General features: G+C 39.6%; 1 protein-coding gene across 8 annotated transcripts in view; it reads left to right on the forward strand.

Moving 5' to 3' along the window:
- The window catches only part of GTDC1 (glycosyltransferase like domain containing 1), a 186,520-nt gene that overhangs the window by 40,250 nt on the left and 118,947 nt on the right, over window positions 1-27,323 (forward strand). For all 8 annotated transcript variants that reach the window (XM_050976900.1, XM_050976904.1, XM_050976905.1 and 5 more), the window contains one exon: window positions 11,251-11,461. In XM_050976900.1, coding sequence (XP_050832857.1) covers window positions 11,280-11,461 — 182 coding nt within the window. In that variant the 5' untranslated portion in view covers window positions 11,251-11,279. The remainder of the gene's footprint in view (window positions 1-11,250; window positions 11,462-27,323) is intronic.

The following is a 27,323-nucleotide window of genomic DNA, read 5'->3' on the forward strand; positions in this document are numbered from 1 at the left end:
CTTAGAGGATGTTGAATGCACCTCACACATGGCTTCATAACCACTTTGAGATGAACAGGCAGAGTTTGGATTACGTTCTTGTCAGTGGAAGCAAGTGTGTGTGTGATCAATGCAGATAGGTGGAAATAATTCCCTTTTCTTAAAGCATTTGCATAGTATTGCTTATTTTGGGTATCTCATTTGTGTTTTTTTCCACATGTATATTTTCTGAAGGGAACTTATTCTTTTCCTTCCTGCCCTTTCCCCTCCCTTGTAATTATATTTTATCTTCAGTGGTCAAAGGGGGAGAGTGTCTTCCAGATTTATTTCTGCCTTAAATGTGGGGCTAAATCACTTTCATAAGCACCTTCAGGTATCTACTGCTTACAAAGCTTTGTGGGATTAGTTCTGCTTAAACACTGATGGAAAAATGGGATCTGAAAATATTGAGAAAGATCTGCATCATTCACTCTGTACTAAGGTCTGTCTAACACCTCTCTTGGCTCTTCAGATCCACTTAATGAAAGTGATTTTTTAATATCACAGCAAAAATAGGTGATTTAAATGTAGGTTTAATGTCTATAACCAAAGCACCTCCAAATCTCTAGTCTAACCTTACTCTTCAGTCAGAAGCCATTCCCTGTGTCCTGTCCCTCCAGGCCCATGTAGCAATAGCCTCTCCAGCTCTCCTGAAGGTCTATGAGGCACCAAAAGGGACTCAGAGGTCTCCCTGGAGCCTTCTCTTCTCCAGGTGAACACTCCTATCTCTTCCAGCCTGGCTTCGGAGCTGAGGGGCTCCAGCCCTTGAAACATCCTCTTGAACTCCTTTGGACCTACTCAAACAGGTCCATGTACATGGAAAATAACCAGAAGTTTCAGCTGCAGCATTGCTGTGAGCCTGACTGCACATGGAACACTGTTTTGAAGTAACACTGCCCTGATTACAGAGGTTTTCCCAAACTGTCCATGTGCTGTTGTTCTCCAGGCCTCCAAGAGCTGCTTATGGCTGCTGTGAATGCTTAACTGGGGGTATTGCCAAAAATCTCCCAATGGCCAGAGTAACTGCACAACTCTGATGTCTTTAGTAGGAGTCAGAACACATCTTTAACTTGCTGGCAAAGACTGTGATATTTGTGGCTTTGAAATGAAGAAGTGGGAATATTAAGCACAGACCTTGCGTGTGTGAGGTGTGAGCGGTTTCTTGCATTGCCTTGTAATGGTGTTTCTGGGATTTTTATCAGCAGTGTCAGCAAGAGCCCCTACTAATAGCCAGCTAAACTTTAAATAGTTTGGATCTTCCAGTAATGACCTTAAAATAGTTCCTTCAGCTCTGAGCCTTGCAGTGAATATGTTTTGTTCTTTGCTCCCCTGTAGTCATGGCCATTATAAACCATACTTAATGTTCCTGAACTCCCAATCCTGGAAGTGTCCAAGGCCAGGCTGGGTGGGGTGTGGAGCTGTCTGCTCTAGTGTAAGGTGTCCTTGCCTGCAGGGTTGGAACAAGATAACCTTTAAGGTCTCTTCAAACCCAAACTAGTCAGCGATTCTTAGTGTTGTACCAGTGTGTGGGGGGAGTGTTCCAGGTTCTGTAGGTTCTGTGGTGGTACAAGTGGAAGGAGCTGGTAAGTGACAGCATAATTTTGGTTTTGCTGAGCAGGATGTTTTATTTTGATAAGGATTTTCAGGCTTTTAAGAAAAGTTTTGTGAGTGTGGCCAGTTGCTCAAGCCCAGTAAATGGTTTTCAGACAGGTTTTAAATGATTCCCAAGTGACCCTAAAGCTGAAAACCTAAGTGAATTGTACTGATACATTCATGCTTTATAATGAAGTCAAAAAAAAAAAAAAAATCCCCGTTTTTAATTCTTTTTGTTAAAGACTACAGTGCTGTTTGTGGGTTGTAGCCAGATTTTCTTATGTGCAATAAAAGCCAAGTTTTTAGGGCCCAGGCTTTTTTGAGCATGAGGATTTTAATGGCACTTTCCAGCCATCTGAGAAACTTCAAGGAAAAAATTTACATCTTGATGTCCTCTCTGAGTGTCCTTGCCTTGCTTTATCTGTGGCACTGTTAAAAAGGGCCACGCACTTGTTTAATGTCTGTTAGGGTCTCCCCCAGACATGAATATTTATTCGCTTTGCAGTATCTGTTTTGAAAACATCAGCTCAGAACCTAAACTTGTTTACAAAACAACTAAAATAACCTTCCAAAACAGATTGTTTTGAGATGCTTGTGTATCGCTTTTATTCATGGAAAACAAATATTTCCTGCAATGCTCACCATTTCAATTGGCAGATGATACCAGACATGTTTATTTAACTCGTGTCAGTGTTTTTCAGCTTTCTGCAATGTGTGTATCCATAGATACTTCCCAGTGGAGGAGGCAGACCCCTTAACTTTCTGATACTTGTGAAGTAAAATAAAATGTATGAATATGCTTTTCTTCGTTGCTTTAAGCCAATCCTTGAAGTAATTTGCAAGCTCTGCACACAAGAGGATAGAAACAAGTGACTTAAGTCATTAAATTTGCTATTCTTGGGTCAGCAGAGATGCTGGGGAACACTTGCAGTGAGCTGTCAGAAAGCATTTTGGCCAGAAACTGGAGCCTTTAATATTTCTAGAGCCCTTTCAGAGGGCTTAGTCAAAGCCTGCTAGGGAAATTATTTACAGGAAACAGGGTGCTGCACCACTAAATCAAATTGGCAACTCCTATTGTGCTGGATTTATAAATTGATGTGGGTAACATGTCATCTGCACATCAAGTTGGAAATAAGATATAAATATTGTTAACATGGAAAAATATGTTTAGTGCTGTATGAAGACCTCATTCAGTATTGTGTGATGTTTGCTATTGACTCTGAGAGCTTTTGAGGGGTTTCTAAAAGCCATAATGTGGTACTGGCTGCACAGAAGTTAATGAGAGGTGTTTCTGTTCTTATGGCTTCAGAGCATGAAGCCCTGGTTCAGCTCTCTTCTGAGCTGAAAAGAGTTGAGCAAGTGAAAGACCAAAAAATTTCATCTGTCGAATTTTAGTGCTTAATATTTAAAACTGAGGGCTTTTTTGTACAGGTAACATTTCAGCCTTGAAGTTACGTAGAGTATCATGCCCGCTCTGCTGTAGGGATCCAGTACTTAAATGTTGCTTCTCATAAACAAACAATAACTTCATCATTTGTTCTCTTCCCTTGATTAAGGATTTCATAGGTTGGCAAAATCCTCATGGTTACCCTTTTTATGTTCCTTTAGTTGCAGGTCTTAAGGTGAAAAACATGACAGGTACGTTTGGCTCCCCTTTTGAAGTCCATTTTCCATCATGGTTGAAATAAGTTTTGAAGTAATCTTACTGAAATGTCTGGTGAAGTTTGCATGACAGAATGGCTTGGGTTGGAAAAGACCTTAAAGCTCATCCTGTTCCCACCTCCTGCTGTGGGCAGGGCATATTCCACTATCCCAGCTTGCTCCAAGCCTTGTCCAGCCCAGCCTTGGACACTTCCAGGGATCCAGGGGCAGCCAGAGCTTCTCTGGGCAACCTGTGCCAGGCCCTCACTGCCCTCACAGGGAAGAGTTTTGTCCTCATACCTCACCTAACCCTCTCCGTGTGAATCTGTTCCCTGTGTCCTGTCCCTCCATCCCTGCCCCCAGTCCCTCTCCAGCTCTCCTGGAGCCACTTTAGGCTCTGGCAGGGGCTCTGAGGTCTCCCTGGAGTCTCCTCTCCTCCAGCTGAACACCCGGAGCTCTCCCAGCCTGGCTTTACCAAGTCTCTTGCACTGGGGACCCCAGAGCTGGATGCAGCTCTGCAGTTGGGATCTCATGGGAGCAGAGAGGCAGCATCCCCTTCCTTGACCTGCTGCCCCCATGGCTTTGGATGCAGCTCAGGACAGAGTTGGCTTTCTGGCCACCTGCCCTCAGAATTGCCCTTGTGTGTAGGGCCCCTCCCTGATTTCACAGCTGAACTCCATTTGACAGTAGATCTCGTTGCATCCTTTTCATGGACTCAAGGTGTGACTGAAGATGCAGATCCTTTCATCACATATTCAAAGGGATACCTTCTGACTGCAAAAGAAATCTGGCTTGTGCCCACTCAAGTGTTGCTGCCAAACATCTCAGGCTACCAAGCCTAATGTTTAAATTAACATTAACTCTTGCAATTCCAGCCTTTTTTAAGAGCATTTTAATTCCTCAATCCCAAGTTCTGTTGACACAAGAGTGATTTGGTCTTCATTTAGCATTTTGCTACTTCAAATTTGCTGGAGAAAACAAATCAACTTTTTGATGTGGGTTGATTTTTATTACCTCACAGAGTGACTAATGATGGCTTCTAGCAAATGCTTTGTCTTTTAATCAATCGGCTAATAGGCACTGTAGACTGTGACTTTCAAATAAATTAGTTAAAATATTTGTGACTTTTAAAAAATGAACACATATGCTCTTTAAGCTGGCCATGAATGCACATTGTAATTCCTACCTTCTGTACAGAAACTGGTCTGAAGCTCAGAGCGTGTGGAGCACATTTCTCATCATATTCCTAATAAATTGGAGGAATTTCAAAATGCCAGCCCATTATTACCAGACTGGGACTTTTTCTATAATAGGGAACTAGCAACTAATATGTCTCCTGTCAAGTTTAAAAATAGTGCTACATCTCCCATTACCACACCTATTAGTTCCCTCTCCTCTCGGAGATACTCTAAATCAAGGATCCTTCATCTATTTAAACCTAATGTAAGCCTTCAGCATCATCACTGCTATCAAATTTATAGTCATAGGTGCAGCACTGGAAATGTTGAGTCCTGTAAACTGTGTTGATCCTTCACGTGCTGTAAACACACTGCAAATAAGTTGGATAAAGCCAACATATCATTTAACAACTTTAGCAGTCTGTTAAAATCCTTTTTCATTTTTCCAGGCTTCTGAATTACATGGCAAATGGGAGCTTATAATTAACTGTTAAATCAGAATAACTAATTTTCTCTCAGATCCAATTGCAAACCTGGCATACTCTTACACTCTCATATTAGAGCTGTATTTTTTTTTTTACCTTGTTTAAAAAAAATCCTGTTAGTGGTGGAAGAGTTCCTCAAAATAATGTAAAACTTTTTGTGAAGATAATTATTTAATATCTTCTGCTCTGCAGCATACTCATGTCAACTTCTGTAAATCTATTTGGATCATTAAAGGGAGGAGACAGAGGAACAAAGCCTGTGGAAGAGTTAATTGGGTTTGTTGGTGATGGGTGATGGTGGTTGTATTTGTTAGCCTGGCAGAGCATGGCCCTGGTTCTCCCTCACACCTTTTCTGTGTCTTTTCCCCTTCTATCTTGCTTTTCTTGGAGGAAAATTTTATCCTAATTAAACATTAACAATGCTTAATTTGCCCTTGTAAATCTGAATTTGTGAAGGTAGTTTACAGAGTACTGAGTATCCCTCATGCCCTGTCCTGAGTAGTATTTAGTCCCATGTATACAATTTAAGAGGTCAATTAGGCACAAAGAAACCAAGTTGCATATTGTAATTGCCATTCCCAGTGTACTGAGGGATCAGCACATCAGTCAGGGAAATTTCCCTGAAAATAAATCTTTGGAGTGCTGTGCTCCATGGGGGCATGGAGGCTTCCCCACAGAGGTAGTTTTGACTGTTGTGGTTTTGAGTTAACCATAAATGTGATGCACAGATGTCTTTCTCCACTGGAAAAAAGTATAAATTGCAATATTTTATTCATTATAGATTAAGATCTTCAAAGATGTTGATTGAGGATGGCTAGAAGTATAGATGCAAAGTATTTATGATAGTCTCAGACTGTGTCAGGAAAGAAGGTAAAAAGAAAATTCAAGGAATTAAATATTTTTTACTTTTCTGTAGTTGGAAAAAAACAAATTTAATTTACAGCAGAAAATTATGAAGGTCATTAGTACCATTGCCTAGATAAAATAGTAAAACAGTTTAAATTCTGAGTTTCAAAATGCATACACCACATATGCCTTAACATATTTTTCCTAAGGATTTATAGCAATACTGTTAACTTAGCATTCACGGGGTAATGCACAGATTTTACAGCACGTTACTTTCTAAATGCATAAACTCCAAAAGGAGCCTTAACTGTCTCCTCTGTCAGGGTGTCTCTGGATTAATACCCATGGGACATCTTAAAAATCTTGACTTCCAGTTCCTGCTGCTCCATCTCAGGGTTGAAAACACAGACGTAACTGAACCTGGCAGTCCTCACAATTTGATTAAGATCAAACAAATTCTTTAAAAATTATGTTGTTTGCAATTCTGATTGCGTCATAGAATGGTTTGGATTGGAGGGGACCTTAGACCTCATCCAGTTCCACCCCCTGCCATGGGCAGGGACAATTTCCACTGTGCCAGGCTGCTCCAAGCCCCGTCCAGCCTGGCCTTGGATGCTTCCAGAGATCCAGGGGAGCCCAGCTTCTGTGGGCAACCTGTTCCAGTGCCTCTCCACCATGACAAGGAAGAATTTCCTCCCAGTTTCTAATGTAAACCTACCTTCCTTCAGTTTAAAGCCATTCTCCTTGTTCTGTCTCTCCACGCCCTTGTATGTGTAGATCATAAGTACAGTAAAAATGAGATGTGGTATTTTAGTGAAACCAAAGCAGGCCAGGAAATCCATGCAGGTTTCATTCCTTGCTGCCTCCAGGTAATGGTAAATTTTGGTATTCTGTAGGTGTTTGCAGCTCTCGGGTTGTGTACATGGGCTAGACTGTGGTTTATGGGTGTCACCAGTAAATTAATGTTACTGCTGCTCAGCCATCTAAATACAGGTGAACAATTTAGGTTTACCACATTCTCAAAAGAAGTGGAGGTTTTCTTGCTTTTTCCAGTTGGTTTATATAAAAGATAAATTGTCATTCTCGCTTATGCAGTATAGTAATGACAAACCTCAGAACTGGTACTTTTGGGTGATCTAAATACAAGTTAAATTTTGGTTAAACCTTGAGATGTGATTGTGTTTAAGGTACAGCTTTGGGGTTTCGGTGAGTCACTGTCGTGAGTGGGAGGGCAATGCAGGCTCTTTCAATCTCCGGGTGTGTATTTGCAGCACATCTCCAATTCAGGTAGGGATGGGAAGGAGATGGGACAGAGGAGGAAAGGTAAGGACTCTCAAAAGTCCTTTGGAAAATCACATTTTATTGCACTGTAGAACACGGAAATTTTTTGCCTGTGTCAGCCATCACAGCGAGCTTCTGTGAAACCATCGAAGGTTTAAGAGTGCTGATGTCCACAGGTTGTACCTGGTGGGTTTTGCAGTGGGTTGAGTTACGACACTCTGAACCACGTGTGCTCGGATATGGCAGTGGAATAAATTTCTCATATGTGTGGGACTGTGACGGTTAAAACAATCATTACTGAAACCATATACCTTATTTCCTGTAACTAATAGCAGATCTCTACCTGTGGAATATATTAACAATTATTCCTTTGGGTTTGGATGGTTGCTCAGCTGTTTTGTTGGATAGATACTTAGACGTGGTCTGTAATTAATGTTGTCTGAGTACGTCAATGAACAGAGCTAATTATGGCTTCCTGATGTGAGCTATGCTGATGTTTGTGAAACCACACTTCTGCATATAAGAGAGAATGTGTGTTCTTTAATAAATTGTGGAAAATAATGGGTTTTTTCTGCCTAGGTTGGTTAACAAAAATACCTAAATTGGCATTCACCTAGAGTTTAAAAAGAAGCCATGGTTTTGTGTCTGGTTGAACAGTTAATTCTTCCATGCCTTTAAAGATAATTTTTATTTATTACTCTGTACAGTACTCAGACTTCCTTTTAAAAGGAAATTATTTGTTCAAACAGCAGTGGCCCTTTCAGGGACTCCAACACTTGCCATGTTTCAGTGTGGGGTAGAGCTGCAGCAAGTGACAAAAGTCCTGGCTGAATGTCACCCTGAGCTTCTGGCTTTGAGACAGCACCTAATTACCCACCTACACTTCTCAGTACTTCAGTATACCTCTGTATTAGTCATGTCATTTGGACACTGTTACCACTTTGAAGGATTTTTTGTTTTTCAGATGTGTAATGTGTATCCTGAGGAATGTGCTGCTCTGTATGGTAAAGACAGAGTAGGAAATTTTCAAAGGAAAGGATCCTGCAGCCGTGTGGATGGGGTTGAGCTGTTTGAGGAACACCCAGGATTGCTGGCTCCAGAGAGGAAATACTGTAATGAGAAAGGGGAAGCAGTTCTGTTTTTCTAATATTTGTTGTTTTCTTTGAAATGGGGAAAAGAATACCTGGAGTGATTTATATTTAATTGAGGATTGCATTCCATCAGATACGGTGAATGTTCTCAGGCCATTTATCAGCTGTGTCTTTTGGAGACCTCTGAGGAGTTTATGCTACATATTTACCTTAACTTGGCTGGGTCAAGGGAAATAAAGCAAAAATAATAGCTGTTATTTTTGTATGTGAACAAAACTGGAAGTCATGTGGGTGAAATATGAGCCAAACGACCGTGTCCTACCTCCTCTGTGTCTTTCTAAGTACAAGAAATTATTAGTTATATGTAATATAATTTCCTTAGCATTATCAGTGTATCTTTTAAAAACAGAAGATTTATTGACTTTTTAGTTGCTTCGTCTTACCCAAGCCCTGAAGTGAATGTGACATATATTGTACTGCCATTATCCTTTAGTTGTATCTTATCTAGGTAGCATCTTATTAAAAAAAAAGACAAAAAGGAATAAAATAAACCATATACTGCTTCTTAAATAACATTATAACATTTTTTCTGAATTGAATTTGGTGTATATTGCTGGTAACGTACAGAGATCACACAGCAACAGAATCCTACAAGTGCTAGTGAGGATTTCAATAAGCTGTACCTACATTTTTTGGAGCGAGTGAGTTTTGTAAGAAAACCTTTGAGCTTTAGGTCGTCTCTGAAAAAAAAATGTGTCATTGCTGATTGTCACCCTCATGGGCTGCTGCCACGGGGTCTATGAGTGTTATTGTGAAGAATTACATATCAAGAGCTATCTTAACACCCACTCCACGACACATCCACGATTCAACCCAGTTTCCCAATGTAAATAGCCAAAGGGGGTTTATTGTATAGTAATAGTTGTGTATTGCAGTTTCCCTAATAGATCTAAAGGTAGGTAAATGCAGAATAATTAAGTAAATGTCAGGGTCTTTAAGCAGGAGGAAACATGAGGACTGAGCAATCTCTTACCGTCAGCATGTACAGTCATTCTCTGTTCCCGTGAGGGATGTATAGTGAAAACTGGTGCAAAATAAAACCAAAGAGCACAGTGTGGGTTCAGCTAAACCTGGTGATAAAACCAGTTTCAGAACTAGTCTGGTGAAGTGTGATCTGATCAGATGCTTCATGAACAAATTGCTTTATTAGTGATACTGCTAATGATTTGTAAATTAGTTGCAAGCCTCCCTGAGTGACTGACTCAGTGGCATTTACCAACTTTTCACATACCCTGTTTTTAGGGGCTGAATTTATAAAACGCTTCCCTTTAGTCCCTTGAATTAAATTTTCGGTGGCATTTGATGACAAGCATAGCATGATTAATTACAAATTGTTCTTTAGGTGAATAGTGCAGATTCTAAACCACAGCTTGTGTTTTTATAGCAGTTATTACCCTGCAGGCTCCAAAAGGGCTTTGGAGGAGAGAGTATGATTTTGGTTACATCATTGTAAATTCAGAAAACGTCAGTGATCTCAAAAGTGTGATTTTTTTGAAATTAGGTCAGTGGAAAAGAGATCAGAAACTGCTTTGCTACCTGAAAAGAAGCAAGCTCCAAAATGGAGTGAAGTATCTGCTTCAAGATGGCTTTCCTTTTGGTTTTGCAAAGAACGTAATTGTTAAAACAAGTAATTTATTTGAAATATTATGGAGGAGTGAATAATAGAGCAAATGATAACCTGAATCCAGGGTGGATTAGGAAAGTTGGAGCATGGGATGTTTTTTCTTTTGCTGATTGTTCTGTAATGACCCAGAAGCTCTACATCACCATTTCATCTGGCACCATGGTGGGCCAACAAAACACTACCTAAAGGTTTCTCCCAATTAAATTGATTCTGTGTTTGGATTTTTGTTGCTGGTTAACTGATCTTTTGATAGCCACAGTGCACCTAAAAGGCTTTTTGTTTGTTTTCTGCTCTATGATTACAGAATACATAATATTTTTTACCTGATCTTAAATCAAACTAAATTTCTCAACTATGGTTGAGATGATGATTGAGATTTTCAGGAGAGTCTGTAGTTCTCTGTTGAATTCTCATTTCTTGTCACCAGAGGTTTTGGTAAGATAAGGATTGAAGTCTGAAACAACTCAAAATTGCAGGTCAGGAAATGGGTAAGGTCTTGCAATGTACAGTGTCAAACACGAGTCCGGAGTAACTGAGTTTAGCAGGGAGTCCATTATTCTTAGGGAGTGTTGAGAGGGAAACCATCAGAGAAGTGTTTGTGGATGGTGAACACCTTTCAGGGTTTTGCTCTCAGCTTTTGTGTGTGGTGGCTTTGCTCGAAGCATGTGAAAAGCAGCTTTTGAGTACCCCAAGGGTGTGACTCATGAGGGCTATGAGCAATAGTCACCAGGTTTTCATCTGTCCCCTCGCTTTGGGCAGCACGTTCTGCATCCTGTTTGTGAGCAGCTCTGTGGCTTTTTGTCTCAGAGCTTCCTTGAGCCTCCTCTAGTGTTCTCTTCCACCCACTTTGGAGTACTTAGAAGAAATAGGGTGGTTTACATCTTCTGTTGTTGCTGGGGTTGTAATCCCAGCTCCCAGCAAAGCAGGAGGGTGTCTTGGGGAATGCCCCGACTGCAGCTCCTCAAGCTGCTCTCTGTCTTTAAGTCTCTTACCCAAATCACTGTTACTGGCAACTGTTCTGGCTGAAGTGTGTTTGAGTTGCTCTTTAATTTTCTCTGCCACCAGGAAAAGGAGAATGAATGAATAAGCTACATTCTAAGTTATGGAATAATTGACCGTATTAGGCAGTTAGTGTGTAAAGTAAAGCTGGTTTTAAATATCAGATTGAAAACAAACCCATAAACTCAAAATACAATGTGTTCCTTAACATTTTCATTCATTTTAAATTTACAGACAGTATCTTTTAAAGGTCAAAATAATCTAGTCATCATAATTGCTAAGCAGCCTTTTCTGAAGTAAACTCATAAATATAATATTAAGGATATATTACAAGGCCTTGCAGTATATTTCTTCTTCCAATATAATTTTAAGTAGTAACAATAATAATAAAGATACGTTTCTAAAGTAAAATACTTCTCTATTTTCATTTTCAGGTTTCAGACAGTTCTGAAGTACTTGTAAAATGAGTGTCCTTCTTATTGAACCCTTTTATGGTGGCTCCCACGAACAGCTGATGGATCTTCTCCAGGAAGAGCTACAAGAAGATTGTGTCCTCTGCACACTCCCAGCCAAGAAGTGGCATTGGAAGGCACGGACTTCTGCTCTTTATTTCATGCAAACAGTGCCAACAAGTTCTAAGTACAGGTAACTAAGAGACTAAATAATTTCTAAACTCAAATTATGCTGATGCCTTCAACCAGGTCTCTTGAACTCACTCCTTGTATGCAAGGGTGTATGTGAGAGCAATTGGGGGCTTGCAGTGGACAGCACATGTTTTTCTCCTTGGGGTATAACTGAGAAATTACATGTTTTATTTAGAATTTCCAGGACTGTTTTGTCTTGCATCTCTAGTCTGTGAGAGTCTCTTAGTATCTGGGTGCCTGATGTCTATACGTGTATGTGTATCTCTTATTTGAAATTTATCATGTGAGCTCAGTCATTCTGAAAGGTTTAAACTGTGCTTCACAGATTAGACTGAGAGATGGCACGGATGTGAACACTGCAAGCTTCCTCACGTGCCTTCCCATGTATCTATTAGCAAGTCTGGTTTATCAGTGTCCTGCTCTGGCTGACCTGGAGGATTAAGGGAGCAGTTTTATCTTAATGATGGTCCGGTTCAGTAACGTGCCAGCAACTGTGGGTGTCAATTATACATTTATGTAAGTAGCAAATTTCCATCAGCTAGAACCTGGGCTGATAAAAACAGGCGATTTAGGTCGACAAGATAGCTATCACATAGTGAGAATCAGCCCCCCCAGAGCCAAGCTGTCTCTAAACCCAGCAGTTTTGCTTGGCCTACCTGATCAGATGAGATGTGGCGAGGTGATTGTCTGGAGCAGTGAGATAGAGCTTTGCTCACGGCATGCTGAGAACATTGTATTGGGACTGTGCACCTTCATGGGGGGAGACTGTTCATGCACAGGGTTCTTTAGCCCAAGCAGCTGCAGAATGAACTTCAGGAGGACTCTGAGCACACCTGAATGATGTGCCAACAAGTCACAGTTCAGAACTGTGTCTGGTATTTTTTTCTGTGAGTAGGTGCTTCCTGAGGAAGGAATACAATTTTTCAAGAGTAGATTTGTGCTGTAGAAGGCTGCATTTGCTCAGTATTACCCAGCACAATGCCTAAGCCATCTCAGAACACATATTGTGTAAAGGTACACCTTTCCTGTGCCTGCCTTTGGCTCCCATTTAAAATAATCTCCTACCTCAAGCCAAACGTTATAATTAATTTTCCCCGTTTTGTCTTGTGAGAGGCATTTAGTGTTGGTTTCCTCTTGCTTTCTTTTTGCAACAGTTTTGTTTTGGAGGAGTGTACATGACAAACTGTTATGTAAATTTGTCTTGTATCACAACCACATCCTCCAACGCATCACAATGTTATCTGTGTTCCTTCAAGGTCAGCAGCCCAAGCTGTCCAGCACTAACTGCATTAAACTAATCAGACATCACTCATAGACATACACTTCATTAGTTTAACTTACAGTTACATTGACCTAAGATAACTTAACTCCAATTTGTCAAGTAACCCACATCTTGGGGAAAGGGGGAGGGAGCGCTGACAAAAAAAACCCAAAAAAAGCAAAATCCCACAAAAAACCCAACAACTCAACAAAAAAAACCTCAACCCAGCAGCCTGAAAACTCACTTGAAGTTAATAAACTTGCAATCTGTCATAGACTTATGTGCAAATACAACCTTTACTGACAGCAAATAAATCTGATCTAACCAATGGAGCATCTTAAGGAGAGGAAAGCGTTTTCTTTGCTGGTGCTGTTCGGGTTGGAGCAGAGGGAATCAAACAGTCAAAGTTGACAAAGATGCGATGGTTAAAATAGAATTTGTACCTTGTCCTCGCAGGCAGCATAAAATTTTAGGATCAAGGGCTGATATGACTGGTGAGAGGAAAACTGATTAGAGGTACCTTCTACTTTACTTGCACATTTTTGATGTTTGTTTTGCAATTGAATGTTTCAATTATTTTATTAAATTGAAAGTATAGGTGCATCAGACTCAACTTAGTAAGGATGACTACTCTCCTATTAGAAAACACATTGATTAAAATTAATTTTAATCCTGTTATTTCTAAGCTTTCTAATAACCAGTGAAGATCAGCTTCCCAGGGAGCAATTTGTAAAGACAAAATTCCATTGTAAACTGGCAATACTGCAGGTTTAGAATTGCACATTTAAATATCTCAATCTTCTTGTGAGGTTGTAGAAAATACCAAATTTGCATTACTTGTAATATTGATATTATTTACAGAAAAAAACCCTTTCTTTTATAAATGCTTTCCATAAATGTGACATTTCGTAAATACCTTGTTTTTATTTGTATGTTTAGTAGTGCAGAAAAGTCACAGATATTTCAAGTGCAAACACTTGTGATAACGGAGCTGCCTTACTAAATCTTTATGTTCAAACTGTACTTTATTTCAGGATCCTGGTGTTTGTGAGAAGTAAATACTGATGCTGTTTAGTATGATGTTAGATGTATTTTAGAGAAGTAGTGTAGATGTATTTTAAAAGACTTAGGCATCTATCCATATAGGCTTTTTGGGAGCCGGAAGGTTTGTTAGTTTAAATGTGACACTCAGAGAGTTAAGGAATAGTGTTAATAAGTGCTTTTGAAACAAAGGATGCAGTGCAGAGCCGTAGATGTTCAGTTCAGACACTCTACAGTGAGCAGAGTTTCTGTGATGAACTTGCTAATTGTTTTATCAGAGAACAGACGTGTCCTCCCTTGAGCACAAACTAAAGCTGAGTTGGTAACGAACAGGGCATTTAATGTTACTTTTGTGAACTGTATGCCACTCTCTTGGTGTGCAGGAACATGATGTTCCCAAGAACATGGAGATCTCCCCGAGATTGTCACAGGGAGAAGGTGTCCTCACCCTCCACAGGGAACACACAGAGCTGTTGCGGGAGATATCGGACACTTGGTGTTTGATCTGCAGGACTGCCTGGATTTGTATTAATTCCCCAATGCAAAGTCTGTGCTGCATTTCTCCAGAAAATTTTGCTTTTCTGTTTTCTTGGCTTTGTTGAGCAATGTGTTAAACCAGCTCATGTTTTCCTTCATCTCCTGAGAGGAGCATGGGAGCCCTGAGGAGTGGGAAGCCCAAGCATACAGAATCCTTTCAATTTAGAAGGCCAGAAGGAGAATTTAAAGGTGGATCACTTGCCTAGAGATCTTGGAATGATTACACAGATTGATGTGCAGCAGCCACAGACTGAGTTTCAATTGCTGTAGAGTAACAGTTGATTTTTCCCTAATTTGAAAGAAGGTGTTTGGATGTTGCATTGGTACGAGGAGTTCATTCTTGTGGTGGCAGTTTCCAAATCACAGCATTTGAAGTGCACTGAAAAGGGGAGTAAATACTGTCTGCTTTCTCTATACAAGGTTTTCAGCCGTCTGAGAGTTTTGTTAGCAGTTGGTGGGATATTATCTTCATTCCATGGATTTGGAAGGTCCAGCAGAGCCTCCCCAGGCTGCTGGCACTCTACAGAGCTGCTGTGCTCACTGCTTTGTCTCCCAAATTCTTCAGACAGCTTCAGCTTCTTGATAAATGTGGGTGTCTGATCTTTAGCCTGAAGTTGTTTTCCATAGCACACAGCAACTATTCTGTAATTCTAGAAAGCATGTGGAAGAAGAAATTATTTTAGCCTTTTAAAAATTCTTAATTCAAGGAAAATTATCAAATTTGAAAATGCTGTTGCACAATTTAATGAAAAACAAAAATGGTTTTCTTTTTCCTGTAATTATTTTCTTTGTTACAGTGAGCAGTCTATTAAATTACAGATAGTAAAACACTGGTATGATACATTAGATGAAAGGAATTTATCTTTTAGCAGCTATCCTCTGCAAAATAATTCAATCTCCAAAAACTTAGTGGCATAAAACTGTAAAACAGAGTGACTAAATTCAGAGTAGCTTCCAGTGTGTTTTAATAGCACTGCTATATTATTTTAAATATATATATATAAATATTATGTATAACATTCAGTATTGCCCCCCAGGTAGCTGTTCATATGAATAAAGATTTTATTTGTAACAGATTCTAGCCCTGAAATACCCCTAGGGTAAATGTTAGCATATATATACCCCTTGATATCTGACAACTATATTTTAAAGACAAATTCTGTGCTTTTTACGTTTTACAAAAGAGAAAACAAATTATTGTTTTCAATTAATAGAACTCTGGAAAAAAAACCCAACCTGGGGGTGGTGTTCAGCAAAGGAGAATACATTTCAACAGCATATAATGTAGATGTGGTTGTTTCTTGGCTTTATTTTTTTTTAAATATTCTACTAGATTTAAGACTGTTTCAGATCTGATGCTTTAGTTCTATTCTATAAACAGAAAATGCATTATTATAGAGTGAATTCTGGTGGGCTGTGTCCCTTAAATACCTTAAAAAAGCAACCCTTTACATTTAAATTTTTTTTCCAGTGGGTATTTCATTCCTACTGCAAACATAACACTGTGTGGATGCGCGACCATTTGCAAGCTTGAGGATTTAACCATTTTCTAGATATTTTGTTTTCAGAAACATTCCTGCATGCCCTCAAGAAGGTGTTTGGGGATGTAACTCCAAGCAGGGCAGGGCAAATTCCATTAAATCTGAATACATGGATACCCATTTGTGCTTGAAACATTCCTGCCCATTTACATCTTTCTGTAAAATACTGGAAATGTTTATATAGTCTTTGTAGGAACTGCAATAATTTGTCCTGCATTAGAGGCCATCCTAGAATTTGACCCTCATAATGCACAGGTAAGGAATAAAAAAATTGTATGTATGAATAGTACATTAGTTAAAATAAGGTAACTAATTACTTACAAATTAAAAGAAAAAGTTTATCCGATACTGTTTGGGATTTTTGGGCATATTTTATGGTGTTCGATTCTATATATAGGTGAATAAACATAAACCTCATTCATAGCGTTAACTACTGAAAGTGTGTGTTTTGATGTTGCTGCCCAAATTCACTGCATTTGAAGATGGGATGTGTCTCATCTCTTTGAATTACAGAATAATTTTTTGCCCAGAGGTTGTCTTGGTTTCACCCCATGTCTTTGCTCTTTGTGTTTTAACTGCAGTTTTGTGTGGGGTACAGTGGGATGTGCTCCTGGAAAGGAAGGGAATGTACTCCTAGCGATCTCTTCTGCTTTGATGAGGTGATGTAAAGGCAGGAATATATAAGGTGGCTCAATGTAATATCCAGTATGCCATAAGGACAGGGTTCAGGTCTCATAGAAACACATAATCACTGACAGGGTTGGGTTGGAGGTGACCATGTCGTTCCAACCCCTTTGCCATGGGCAGGGGCACCTTCCACTAGACCAGATTTCTCCAATCCCTATCCAAGCTGGCCTTAAACACTTTTTTGATTAAAAATACCAGTGGGTGTAACTCACTGATGGGTACAAATCTCCACATTCTCACCTTGTTGTGGAGGTGCTCAAAGGAAGGTGTGGGAGCCCCTGATTCTCCCTGCTCTCTGCTTTTCCACTCCCTCACTGAACAAAGGGTCATTACTGCTTTAATTCCATTAGTGCTAGACTTGCTCGGGTTTTTTTCCCTGAACAAACCATTTTGAGTTCCCCCAGGTTAGTTCACACGGGCTGGTGCAAACGCACACACGTTTGTCCTGCCCACGCTCCGAGGGAGCTGGCTGGGAGTTCGCTCCGCTCCAGGGGCCAGATGGCCGTCCTAGCACCACGTTGAGCCTCAACCAATAAACCCTACTGAGATACGAGACACAGGCACCATGTACTGAGCTAAAACAACTTGGTGACTTCTGACCAGAGCTGGCTGGTGTCCAGCCAGCTTTGAGTGTAAGCACAGAGAATATACGTCCATATGGAATGGCACGAAGCTCCACCACTCAGCACAGATGATGCCCTCCACTGCTGTAGCCCTGGATAATAGAGGGTGTCCCAGCCTGGATAAGGGGTGTGAAATTCTCTCTGCTGAGGGAGAGCTTGGAGGCCATCTGATGCTGGAAAAAACGTAACATGGGAATGCATGTGTAAAACTGGGTTTTGCTTGATTTAGGTTAATATCGCCCCAAACCTGTTCTGGAAGGTTCTTCTGAAAAATGTTAATGGTCAAAGAGAATTTGGGAAGGGGAGCATATTATCAAATGGCTTTGAGAATGATTTTTAGCAGAATGGTAATATAAATCAAGGTGTGAAAGTTAACAGAAAAAGGGTTTAGAATCGTAATTAATTTGTTTTTTTTTTTAAATGGTGAAGATAGTGTAAATAAAAGAAAATGATTGAATAATTGGTTTAAAAAAAAAATCCGGTAAAAAGACTTAACCCAGTAAAAAATGAAGTAAAAAATTAGGGAGGGTCTAGAGGCAAAATCACTTCCTATTGAGGATAACAGCACTGCTGTTGTTTCTCTGCTCACAACCGGACTGCGAAAATTTCCTTTTCAATGTGATGGAGAGAGGCTGCCTGAAAAGTTTTTGTGAAGCTGATGAAGGAGGTGGGATGTCCTTTTGAGGGAGATGAATTCTCTTGCTCTGAAGGGCCAGAAACAATGCTCTGGTGCTCTAAAGTCCTTGTACAGCACCATGATTTAAGAACAAATGTTTTTTTATTCTTAGCACTGGCTGCCGAAAAACTTGGAGGGGGCGATCCAATAAGAACAGCAAAAAAATCTTCTAAAACCAGGACAAAAAATCCTCCCAAGTAAACTACCTGAAATTTATTCAGGCAGACAGCAATGTGATCTTAAACATTCACTTTGCATTAATCAACTTTGCCTCAGATAAAATGCTGGCAGATGGTAGCTATTCATTTTAAAAGTGACAGGTTTTCTTTACGTTTTTGTGTGGAAACCCCCACATGCACTCTTCCCTCCAAAAACTTTACTTGGTTAATTTGTCCAACATGCCTTTTTTTTTTTTTTTTTCCCTTTAATACACTCCCATTATTAGGCAATTTCACAATTTGGATAGTTAAAAGAGGGTTTAGATGAGTTTAAATGCAGGCTCCTTCCTTTGAAGTATATATGGGAGCTGAGTTTTGGCAGAAGTAAGCTGGGAATGATGAGGACGATGCGGGGAGAGGTGCGGGGCCGGGCAGGACGCGGGCTGGGACTGCTGGGTGATCTGTACAAAGTGCTAATGTGAAATGGCAGTTGTCTGTTTGATGTGTAGAAGATTTGCTGAAATTCCAGCAAAATATTCTGATGAGAGAAGGAAAGAACAGTCTGGGTTTTCAAACCCTAGCATGTGTTTTCCTTTATGTTCTCAAATGCCGGGTGAAATCCTTATTTTTCTTTCTAAAATGAATTTTATGAATCACCTGGAGAATTGATATTTACATTGCTGGCAGTAAAATGTAATGAAATTGTGCATTATGATTCAGTATTTCTGCACTTAGGATTTTAATGAGGATTTTATCTGTCCTTTTAAATGGTTGCTGTGTATATATATTTTATTTCTACATTAGTTATGGATTACATTTCTATTTTCAAATAACAAACATATACACTACTATATTATAAAGAATATGATACTCTCCACAATTCATTGTCATTCCAGCCCATAACACTAATTTGATGCTCCAAAGGGAAAGTAAAAAAAGCTTTAGTTTGCATCTAATAAAGAGAAAAATATTGATTTTTCCTTTTTTTTTGGTGCTGCATTTTTTCCTAATCTCAGATTGTTGGGGTTTTTTTCTACTAAGAAGTAAATATTACAAATTTTGTCAGATACTTGCTTTGCACATGATTTAGATTTATAGCTTTGTGTTCTGGTGTCATAAACAACTAATTTTCTTAATGAGTACCCACAACTAGACTGTGTTTAGTGAATTGATGCATGATGAAAAAGAATTTTACATTGTACAAACTGGTTTTAGCAAAACAATTATGGGAGAAGACCTACCTTAGCACTAATATAAATGCATATACTCTTGGGGGGCTTTTTGGGTAAGCTTTAACTTGACCCAAACACATTGAAGTTTGAAAGTCTTGGTTCAGGTAGATGTGACATCTCAGTTTCCAGTCTTCAACAGAGTGAATCCAGAGGCCTTTCCTTACCTATTTCAGCCCATAGGTTGAGAGCCAGCTTGGATGGGGCTTGGAGCCACCAAGGTTCCTATGGCAGGGCATTTGGATCTGGATGATCTTTAAGGTCCCTTCCAACCCAAACCATGCTAGGATTTTTTTCTATATCTGCTTTTCGTGCCAGCTGGGGTCTGTTAGACCTACTGTGGGTGTCCTTGAGTTTCAGTGTAGATTTTGAAGGTCCATGGTCACTCTGGAAAATGTGTCCAAAGGTGTTTTCCTTCTTGATTGCTCTGGGATTACAGGACTGACTGTCCCTAAGACGAGGCTGGGGTCCATTGGTTGCTCTCCAAGGGCATCACCTCCTGGTGCAGTGATATCCAGGGGCCTCAGACCATAATCTTGGAGCCCTCTCTGGTGTGAGCTGAGGCACGTTGGGTGAGGGTGGTTGTGGATGGATGGTTGCTTCATAAATGCCATTTTGTATCAAACAGGAATATTAATCTAAATTGACACAGAAACCACTTAATTTTGTGGATTATTATTTCATTTCTTCCCTTAATACACAACACATACCTAGGCAGGAGTTTGTGCCAAATTGTGCCACAATGGAAAACATTTAATTTAGGATCGATTTCTGACTCCCCCATACCAGAGTTTGATCAATTTATTTTCTCCTCCTCTTCTCTTTAATACATCTCAGCCTAAGTATTGGTAGGCTTTGAGTCATTATGATGATAAATTTAACTTCTGTACAAAAAACAATTAGGAATACATACATTGCATCTATTAATTGGAATATCTTTGATGAATACAAAGCAACTGAAAGGCTTTTTTTTGTTCCTCATTCTGTAATGAAGATTTCCACAATTTCCTTTTTCCCTTAGACAGTATTTTTCCTTTCTTGCCTTTGTCCTTTGTCCCTGTCTTTTCCTCCCTTCCTCCTGCACATTTACTCTGATGGTCCAGTGGACACAGTCATTTTAAAGAATGCTTTCCATTTCAGAGCACTGGCTGTTTTTATTGTTTATGTTTATAACCTTGCCTTCTTGTTCATCACTTTTTGTTTTAGCTCTCTTAATTTCCATTTTACTTGTTGCACGCTTGAACCTTATATTTCTGCCTAGTTGCAACTTGAAGAAAGGATGAAGGAAACAGCAGTGGACACAACATCAAAAGCAAATATGTGGTTTTCTTGTTGCAGAATAACTGGAAGAATTCATTCCTTTTAAGAGTATGTCCAAGAATTATATGGGGAGAATGTATTTAGAGTGGAGCTATTGTTTCTCTCACACCACCTTACCTGATGTAACTGCATCAGTGCTTTAAATTAGTGATTTACTAAATGTTTTAAAAAGTGCAAATGATTATGGGTAGAACAATAGAAAATTCACTTGAAATTCTATTTTTCTTCCAGTTAATTGGCATTCCTACTGATTTCTGTTCATGTGTTTTCTTGAGTGCTAATATTTTTAATATAGCATACTCTATGGAAAATTATATGTATCTAGAATATGGAAAAATCTTCATGTATTAAGGTATTATGTAACATGAAAAAATTCTGGACAAGTAACTCTATATATATTATATATGGAAAAACTAAAAAAATTGAAGGGAAGTAATTTGAGAACATCTGTAATTTTTTATTTATGTAAGAGAATATCCCATTTTTAATTAAAGATGGAATTTAAGAGTGATAAATGGGACCATTATCTAGTAACTGTTAGTTTGCAGGCATTTTTTTCCAAATGTTCTGCAGATTGCTGCAGGTTTGACAGTGCCTTTGGCTTTTGTGTGCAAAATGCATTTCCTACTTGTGACAGAAGAGTTGTAACTCACTAAACATGGAGCAGTTAGCATGCGTAGCAACAGCTCAATGCTTAAACCCCGAGGAACTGAATTATTTTAAATTATTTTTAATGCAGAAATTTCCTGGTAGTCAATTTTATTAAAAACCTAACAGTTAAAAATTTTCTCTTCCAAATGTATTTTGAGAAATATTGCTGAAGACACTAAAACTATGCAAGAAAAGTTGAATTTTGGGGGCGATTTTGGCACATTTTTTAAGGGTTTTTTTCTTCCCCTTTGGTAGAAAAATGACCATTTTCTTGTGGTTCTTTTCTTTTTTTACTTTACCACTTGAATTCCTTCTTTGTTGCCATCATCCTACACTAAAGTTGGTTCCAATTTATTGTTGCATCCTCAGGTCTTTGCTGTGGGGTTTCAAAGTGAGAGGAAAAAAGGTGGGTAGGTGCTTTGGGTGGAACTTGAGTTACCATCAGATGTTGGGCACCTTTAGGTATTTGTGACTCTCAGTTATCCCCGGAGCAAATATTTGGTGTCCTTGTGTTTCTCCATGTCTTCCACGAATCTTCAAGGTCCTGACTGGGAGAAGTTCACTTGTGTGGGGTCAACTGGCCCTTGTGGTTACTGATGACTCAAGTGATGTTTTCCAGTTAAAAGACTCTTTTGGAAGAGGACTTGTTTACACAGCCCTCACCTTCACCTCCTCCAGACCGTTGTGTTGCCATCTACTCAAAGTGGAATCGGGCTTGCAGCAGAACTTGCTCTTCGAAGGTTTTGTACCAGTCCTGCAGAGGATCCTGTGGGCCAGGTCTGGAATTGCTTTATAGTGGATTCTCTGGCTGTTGATGCATTTGGGTCTTGTCCCCAAAAGCTCCATAGGCAGGAGTGGTAGGGAGGAGTGTCAGAAAAAAGTAATTTGCCACAAAGAAATCTGGAAAACTATAGTCTAATATAATTATTGAAAATTGCGTCATGAGTTAGAAATAGTAAAACCTACATTTTCTTCATTTTCTTTTCTAACATGGAGCAGAGAACCTGGAGCGTGGTCTTGCATTGAATTAAAACTTATTCTGGTGTAAACACACTGGAAAATATTTTAATATGGTTTTACATTTTAGTACAGAAGAAAAATATTAGATTTTAATCATAGACTCAGAATTGTTAAGGTTGGCAAAAACCTCTAAGAGCATCAAGTCCAACTGTTAACCACGCTATGCTATGATGAGTGGAATATAAATTCAGCATTAAAGTAAGCATCTGTACTTGAAAAATCCTAATTTCCAATGCTAACAGCTGCATGGAAGGTCATTGACATTGTGGAGTGCGTGGGGTCTCTGGGGCTCAGCGTGTTTGAAGTCAATATTTATGGTGCCTCTGTACCTCCTGTCATTAGCAGGAGGTTTTCAAGGGACTGTTCTTAGATTATATTTTGCACATGGCTCTTGTTTTCCTAGATACTGATTGGAGAAAAGTGAAGAGTATAATAGTTTTCCTGTCTGCTGATGGGTGATGAGACCAACATGTTGGGGCCATGGGTGGAATCGGGGTGAATGAATTGGTGGCAGGGAGGGAGTTTGAGATGCTTGTGTGCTTCCTGCATTTTTAAGGAGTATAAAGGATATTTCAGCTGTTGAGATGAAGCTCAGCAGCTGCTCAGCATATTCCTAATGGAGCAGGGGACTGGGTTTTCTTTATCTCCAGAGTTTTCCCCTGGTCACAGATACTGCTGGGCCTCCCCATTTCTCTTAACCCAGAGTTTTTAAACAGCATGGTTGATATAGAGGAATAATGAAAATGGTTTTTGTTGGATAAGATGGGATTTGGAGACAATACAGCTGCCTATTAATTGCTAGGTACAGATTAAGGTTCTGAATGATGAAGAGGAAGATACAAAAGCTGTGTGCACTGAGCAAATGCTTTGCTGTGCAGCCAAAGAGCTTTGCAACCACACTCCAGGTTCTTACAGTATCACTGTGGTATTTGCCTTCCCATTACCTCTTCAGTTCACTTTCTTATGGTGTCTGCTCCATTCCTATTTTATTTTGTTTTGAATTTTATTTTTTTAATATTATTTTATTTATTTTGCCTTCCAGCGTGTGGTCTAAAACTGTAACTTCATTGACACTTGCATATAATAGCTTTCATTTTGTCTTTGAAATCCAGAGGGCTGTTTAGTGTGAGCAGTAGTGTATCCAAGGTAGAATATTTCATGTTTTTGCAGATTGCTAGTATTACATGCCAGAGCAGCCTTCTGACCATGAAGCCCAGCCACGTTTGTTCTATTAGCTGTACTTCAGAAGTATTTGTTTAGTTTTTTCCTCAGATGGATAACCAGTATGGAACATTCTGTCCACAGAAGTCTTATTAAAGAGGTTAGAGCATCCTGCTAATTAGAAAAAACTAATTAGGCAGATTGTTGAGCCTGTAACCAGAATTTTATATTTTAATGGATTTTGAAATGCAGTGTGCTCCGTTTTCCTATTGTAAAACACACTTTCTTCCTTTTAAATGTCTGGAAACAGTCTTTTTGAGGAGGTTATGCATTCAGAATGAGAAAGCAGCAACATTTTAATTTTTCACTTTATTAAATAAACTGTAGACTAATATATACTGTAAAAGTGGTGAAACCATAAATTCATATCATCCTCTTATTGTGGCAGAAAAAACTGTTTAGTCCCTTTCCTGTTGGTAGATTTCAAGTTTAACTGCCCCAACGAGGAGTTGAATTAAGTTCATGTGAAGAAACAATATAATTAGTGGTTGTGTTAAAATTAGACTTAGATGGTACAGAACTCACAAATTACTCTTCGCTACTTCAAGCTAAAATTCATTGACCACTGTTTCACTGAGCCTTGGGAAGTTTATCATGTTTAAAGCTGGATCCATTCCATTTTGAGTGCTCTTGTAGTGCTTTTAGAGACTTTTAGTCTGGAAGCTGAAAAATGAGCTTGTTCTGTGCCATGGGGTGACCTGGAAGCAAAACCATCAGGGTTGGTTGGGTTTGCATGGTTCACATCTTAATTCCAGGTTTTCAAGGTGCAATGTAGAAAGCAAGGCATGTTTGTGGCTGGGGACAAAATGCTGGATCGGAGAAACATTTAAAATATATATATTTAAGTTGGATTTCTCCCTAACATCTACTTTTGAACTCCCTTTCAACTGTGCCCTGCTACAAACTTTAATTAGTTGTAACCTTTTTTCAGTCTTGTCATTCTGCATTTTGCAAAATGCTCTGGCTTGTGGAGCAGCTGTGTGGCCAGGGGCCGTGGGCAGTGACCTGCAGTCTGTGTCAGGACCATCCTCTGGGATGTAACTCAAGGTACAGATGTTGCAGTTGGTGAGATGAGGTTGGCTGCCATCTGGAAGGCGGCCATCTGCTCCCTCCTGCAGCAGCAGAGCACCACGCTTTTGGGGGCCCCTGCCCCTTCCTGTCACAACCTGAGTCAAGACAATTCAGAATTGCCTCTTTGAAGCCTGATTTGGGAATATTGGCCAGCCAAGTGCTTGGCACTTAGAGAAGTAAAGGGTTAGGAAGGGAGAAACAAATACTTCTAGACAAGATTTAGAAATTACCTGTATGAAAGGACTTTAGTCAAGCAATGGAGACTTAAGGTATGTAGCTCAGGTCTGGAAATGTATGGGAAACCATGGAGCAAAGGGAGATGCAGCTTGCCATGCTGATAAAAAACAGGTAGAAATGTCCCACTGGAGCATGGAGCTTGCTATTATTTTGCTAATGCTTCGGGAAATATATGGAATCTCTACTACATGAAAACAGAACTGTGGATAGAGGGACTGGAGGATGAAGCAATTAGGTCCCTTTAAGGAAAACCTTTCTACTTCTAGTCCAAGGAGGCTGAAAAGAAGGCTAAAATATTGCAAGACTTGCATTTTTGGTGGCAGTCCTCCACAGCCAGACCTCCTATATTTGCTGGAGTGTCAGCCCTGGCTTTGGCCAGTCAGATTTGTGATCAGCATCTGTGCTGACCTGTAGGTTCACACCCTTCCACACTCTTGCCGTTCAGTCTTCAGCCTGAAACCTGGGACTGTTATCAACCAGACAGGTCTAGGTAGTTAGCATGATGTCATGTCTCCTCATCGGTTTATGGAGCAGGGCTGAAATTTATGGCCATAAATATTTTAAATTGTTTTTGTTTGGCTTCTTGGGGAGAAGCATTTCCATGGGTGAGAGGTTGTTTTGTGAGAGGCTCCGCTGTATGACAGATCATATGGATGGTTTCAGTACATGGGGGGCTTGTACCCCTTCAGTGTCATAGGTTGGAATTGTTAAAGGCACTTAACAGCTTTACAGATTCTTGTTTAATTACCGGTCATTATTCTGAAGTGGATGACTCATTTAGCCTGCAGTGATGGGAGGTGTTCTGGCCCTCTATATAATTCTACACATAACGTATTTTTGCTCATAAGCACCACAAAAATGTCTGTTTTCCACTTGTCTAATTTCCTGGGGTAATACACAGAAAATGGATCTGAAAGGAGCTATGGAATGAGAAAGGGGATGTTGGGAACAAATTTGCATCCATCTGGATGGCTCTTGGTGCACACCTGAACTCTGCCATTCAGTTCTCACCTGAAAGGGTATGTAATACTGTAATAAATTAACCATCTATTAGTCCATTCTTCTATATTGGTATTTCAGATTAGAAAACAGGCAGGACAATGTGTAATTTGGTGTTTAACAATGGTCTGATGTGGTAAAGTGTTAAAATTAATGTTTATACCAGTTCTGGATTAGCTGTCATCAGCTTTTCTTCCCTCATTTGAGGCTGTCTGTCGTTCACTGTGACCTTCTGTGTGTCCTGGTGAAGGCCCATTGCAGAAGTAAGGAATTTGAATTTACCAGTCTGTATCACTTGATCTTGTTGCCTGGAGATCTAAATAAATTTGCATTGATCTCAATAAATGGGGATGTTTTGAACCTTGACTTTTTAATGCTTCACAGTTGGGTGTTTTTTTCCCTGCTTTGTCAAGGAAGATGACTGTCGTAAGACCATGAGCTGATTACTCCCTGTATTAGATAATCATTTCTTAATGTGGGAGGGATATTAAGAAGAATAGATGTGAGTGCTCTTGGAAAACTCTTTATGGAATAAGGTTTAAGCACTGCTGTTAATAGGATGCACATTCCTTTTCATGCTGAGTCAGGCAGAGCTTGGCTAAATATCCAAGACAAAAATCAAGGAGGTCTTAGACACACTTGCAAAACAGGGGATGACTCTGCTGTCTTTAAAAATTGTCACTATTGCTGTGATTGCGTTGTCACCTCTGGATTTTAGGTGGGCAGTAGCTGGAGTTTAATTAAAGATTAGCCCTACTTCCATCTAGACCTGTCTCTGAAGTACCTCGTTGTTCCCCCACATCATGTGTTTGTCTTATGACAGTGCCAGTGGCAATAATTATGAGTTTGACCTAAAATTTAAAAAAAGCCCTGCCTGTTTTAAGTGTCCATGTCAGTGGTAGAGGCTGCTGGGTGCAGGGAACAGAGGGAGAAGTGGAGGTGCAGGAGGGACATTGGGTGTCCTGATGGAGAGGCACTGCATCAGTTACAATCCAATCCTGGCTTTTCTTAGGAGAAGCCTCAGTCATCATTAGAGATGACATATCTGTTTTGAATGAAAAGCTAATTTGATGGATGGAGGCTTTTTCCAATCAGTGCCATTTTAAAAAGAATCCAAAGGGTTTTGCGGGGGGCTGTTCAAGTTTGTTGAAGTCTCTTCAGTATGGAAAAATAGGGACTTAGGAATTAGAGTTAGCCTTAGAGTAAGATAAGGTCTTGTGAAAGTATTTTTAGGGATTATTTTTTGTTTGGTTTGGGTTTTTTGGTTGTAAAAGCTTTTTCTGGATTATGTAACTGAAGTGAGGACAAGGTGCTACAACTCTAGTTTGTATTTTATGGGGTGCTCTGAAGGATAATCTGGAGGATGTTTGTGAGGAGGGTGGTAATAGCAGGAGGATAGAAATACTGAATTTTATTAAAAAAAATTTTCTTAGTATTCTAAATCTTCTTTTAATTGTGTAAGTATTTAAATCATTCAGGTTGATTTCTAATGGTATATTCTCAATGGTTTGTTTTTCTAATATTGTTTGGTGAACTCTAGAATGGTTCTACTGTGATTCCCAGCAGCTCTTCATTGAAACTTTTCCCCCAA

Source organism: Serinus canaria, chromosome 7, assembly GCF_022539315.1.
Source record: "Serinus canaria isolate serCan28SL12 chromosome 7, serCan2020, whole genome shotgun sequence".
Lineage (NCBI taxonomy): Eukaryota > Metazoa > Chordata > Aves > Passeriformes > Fringillidae > Serinus > Serinus canaria.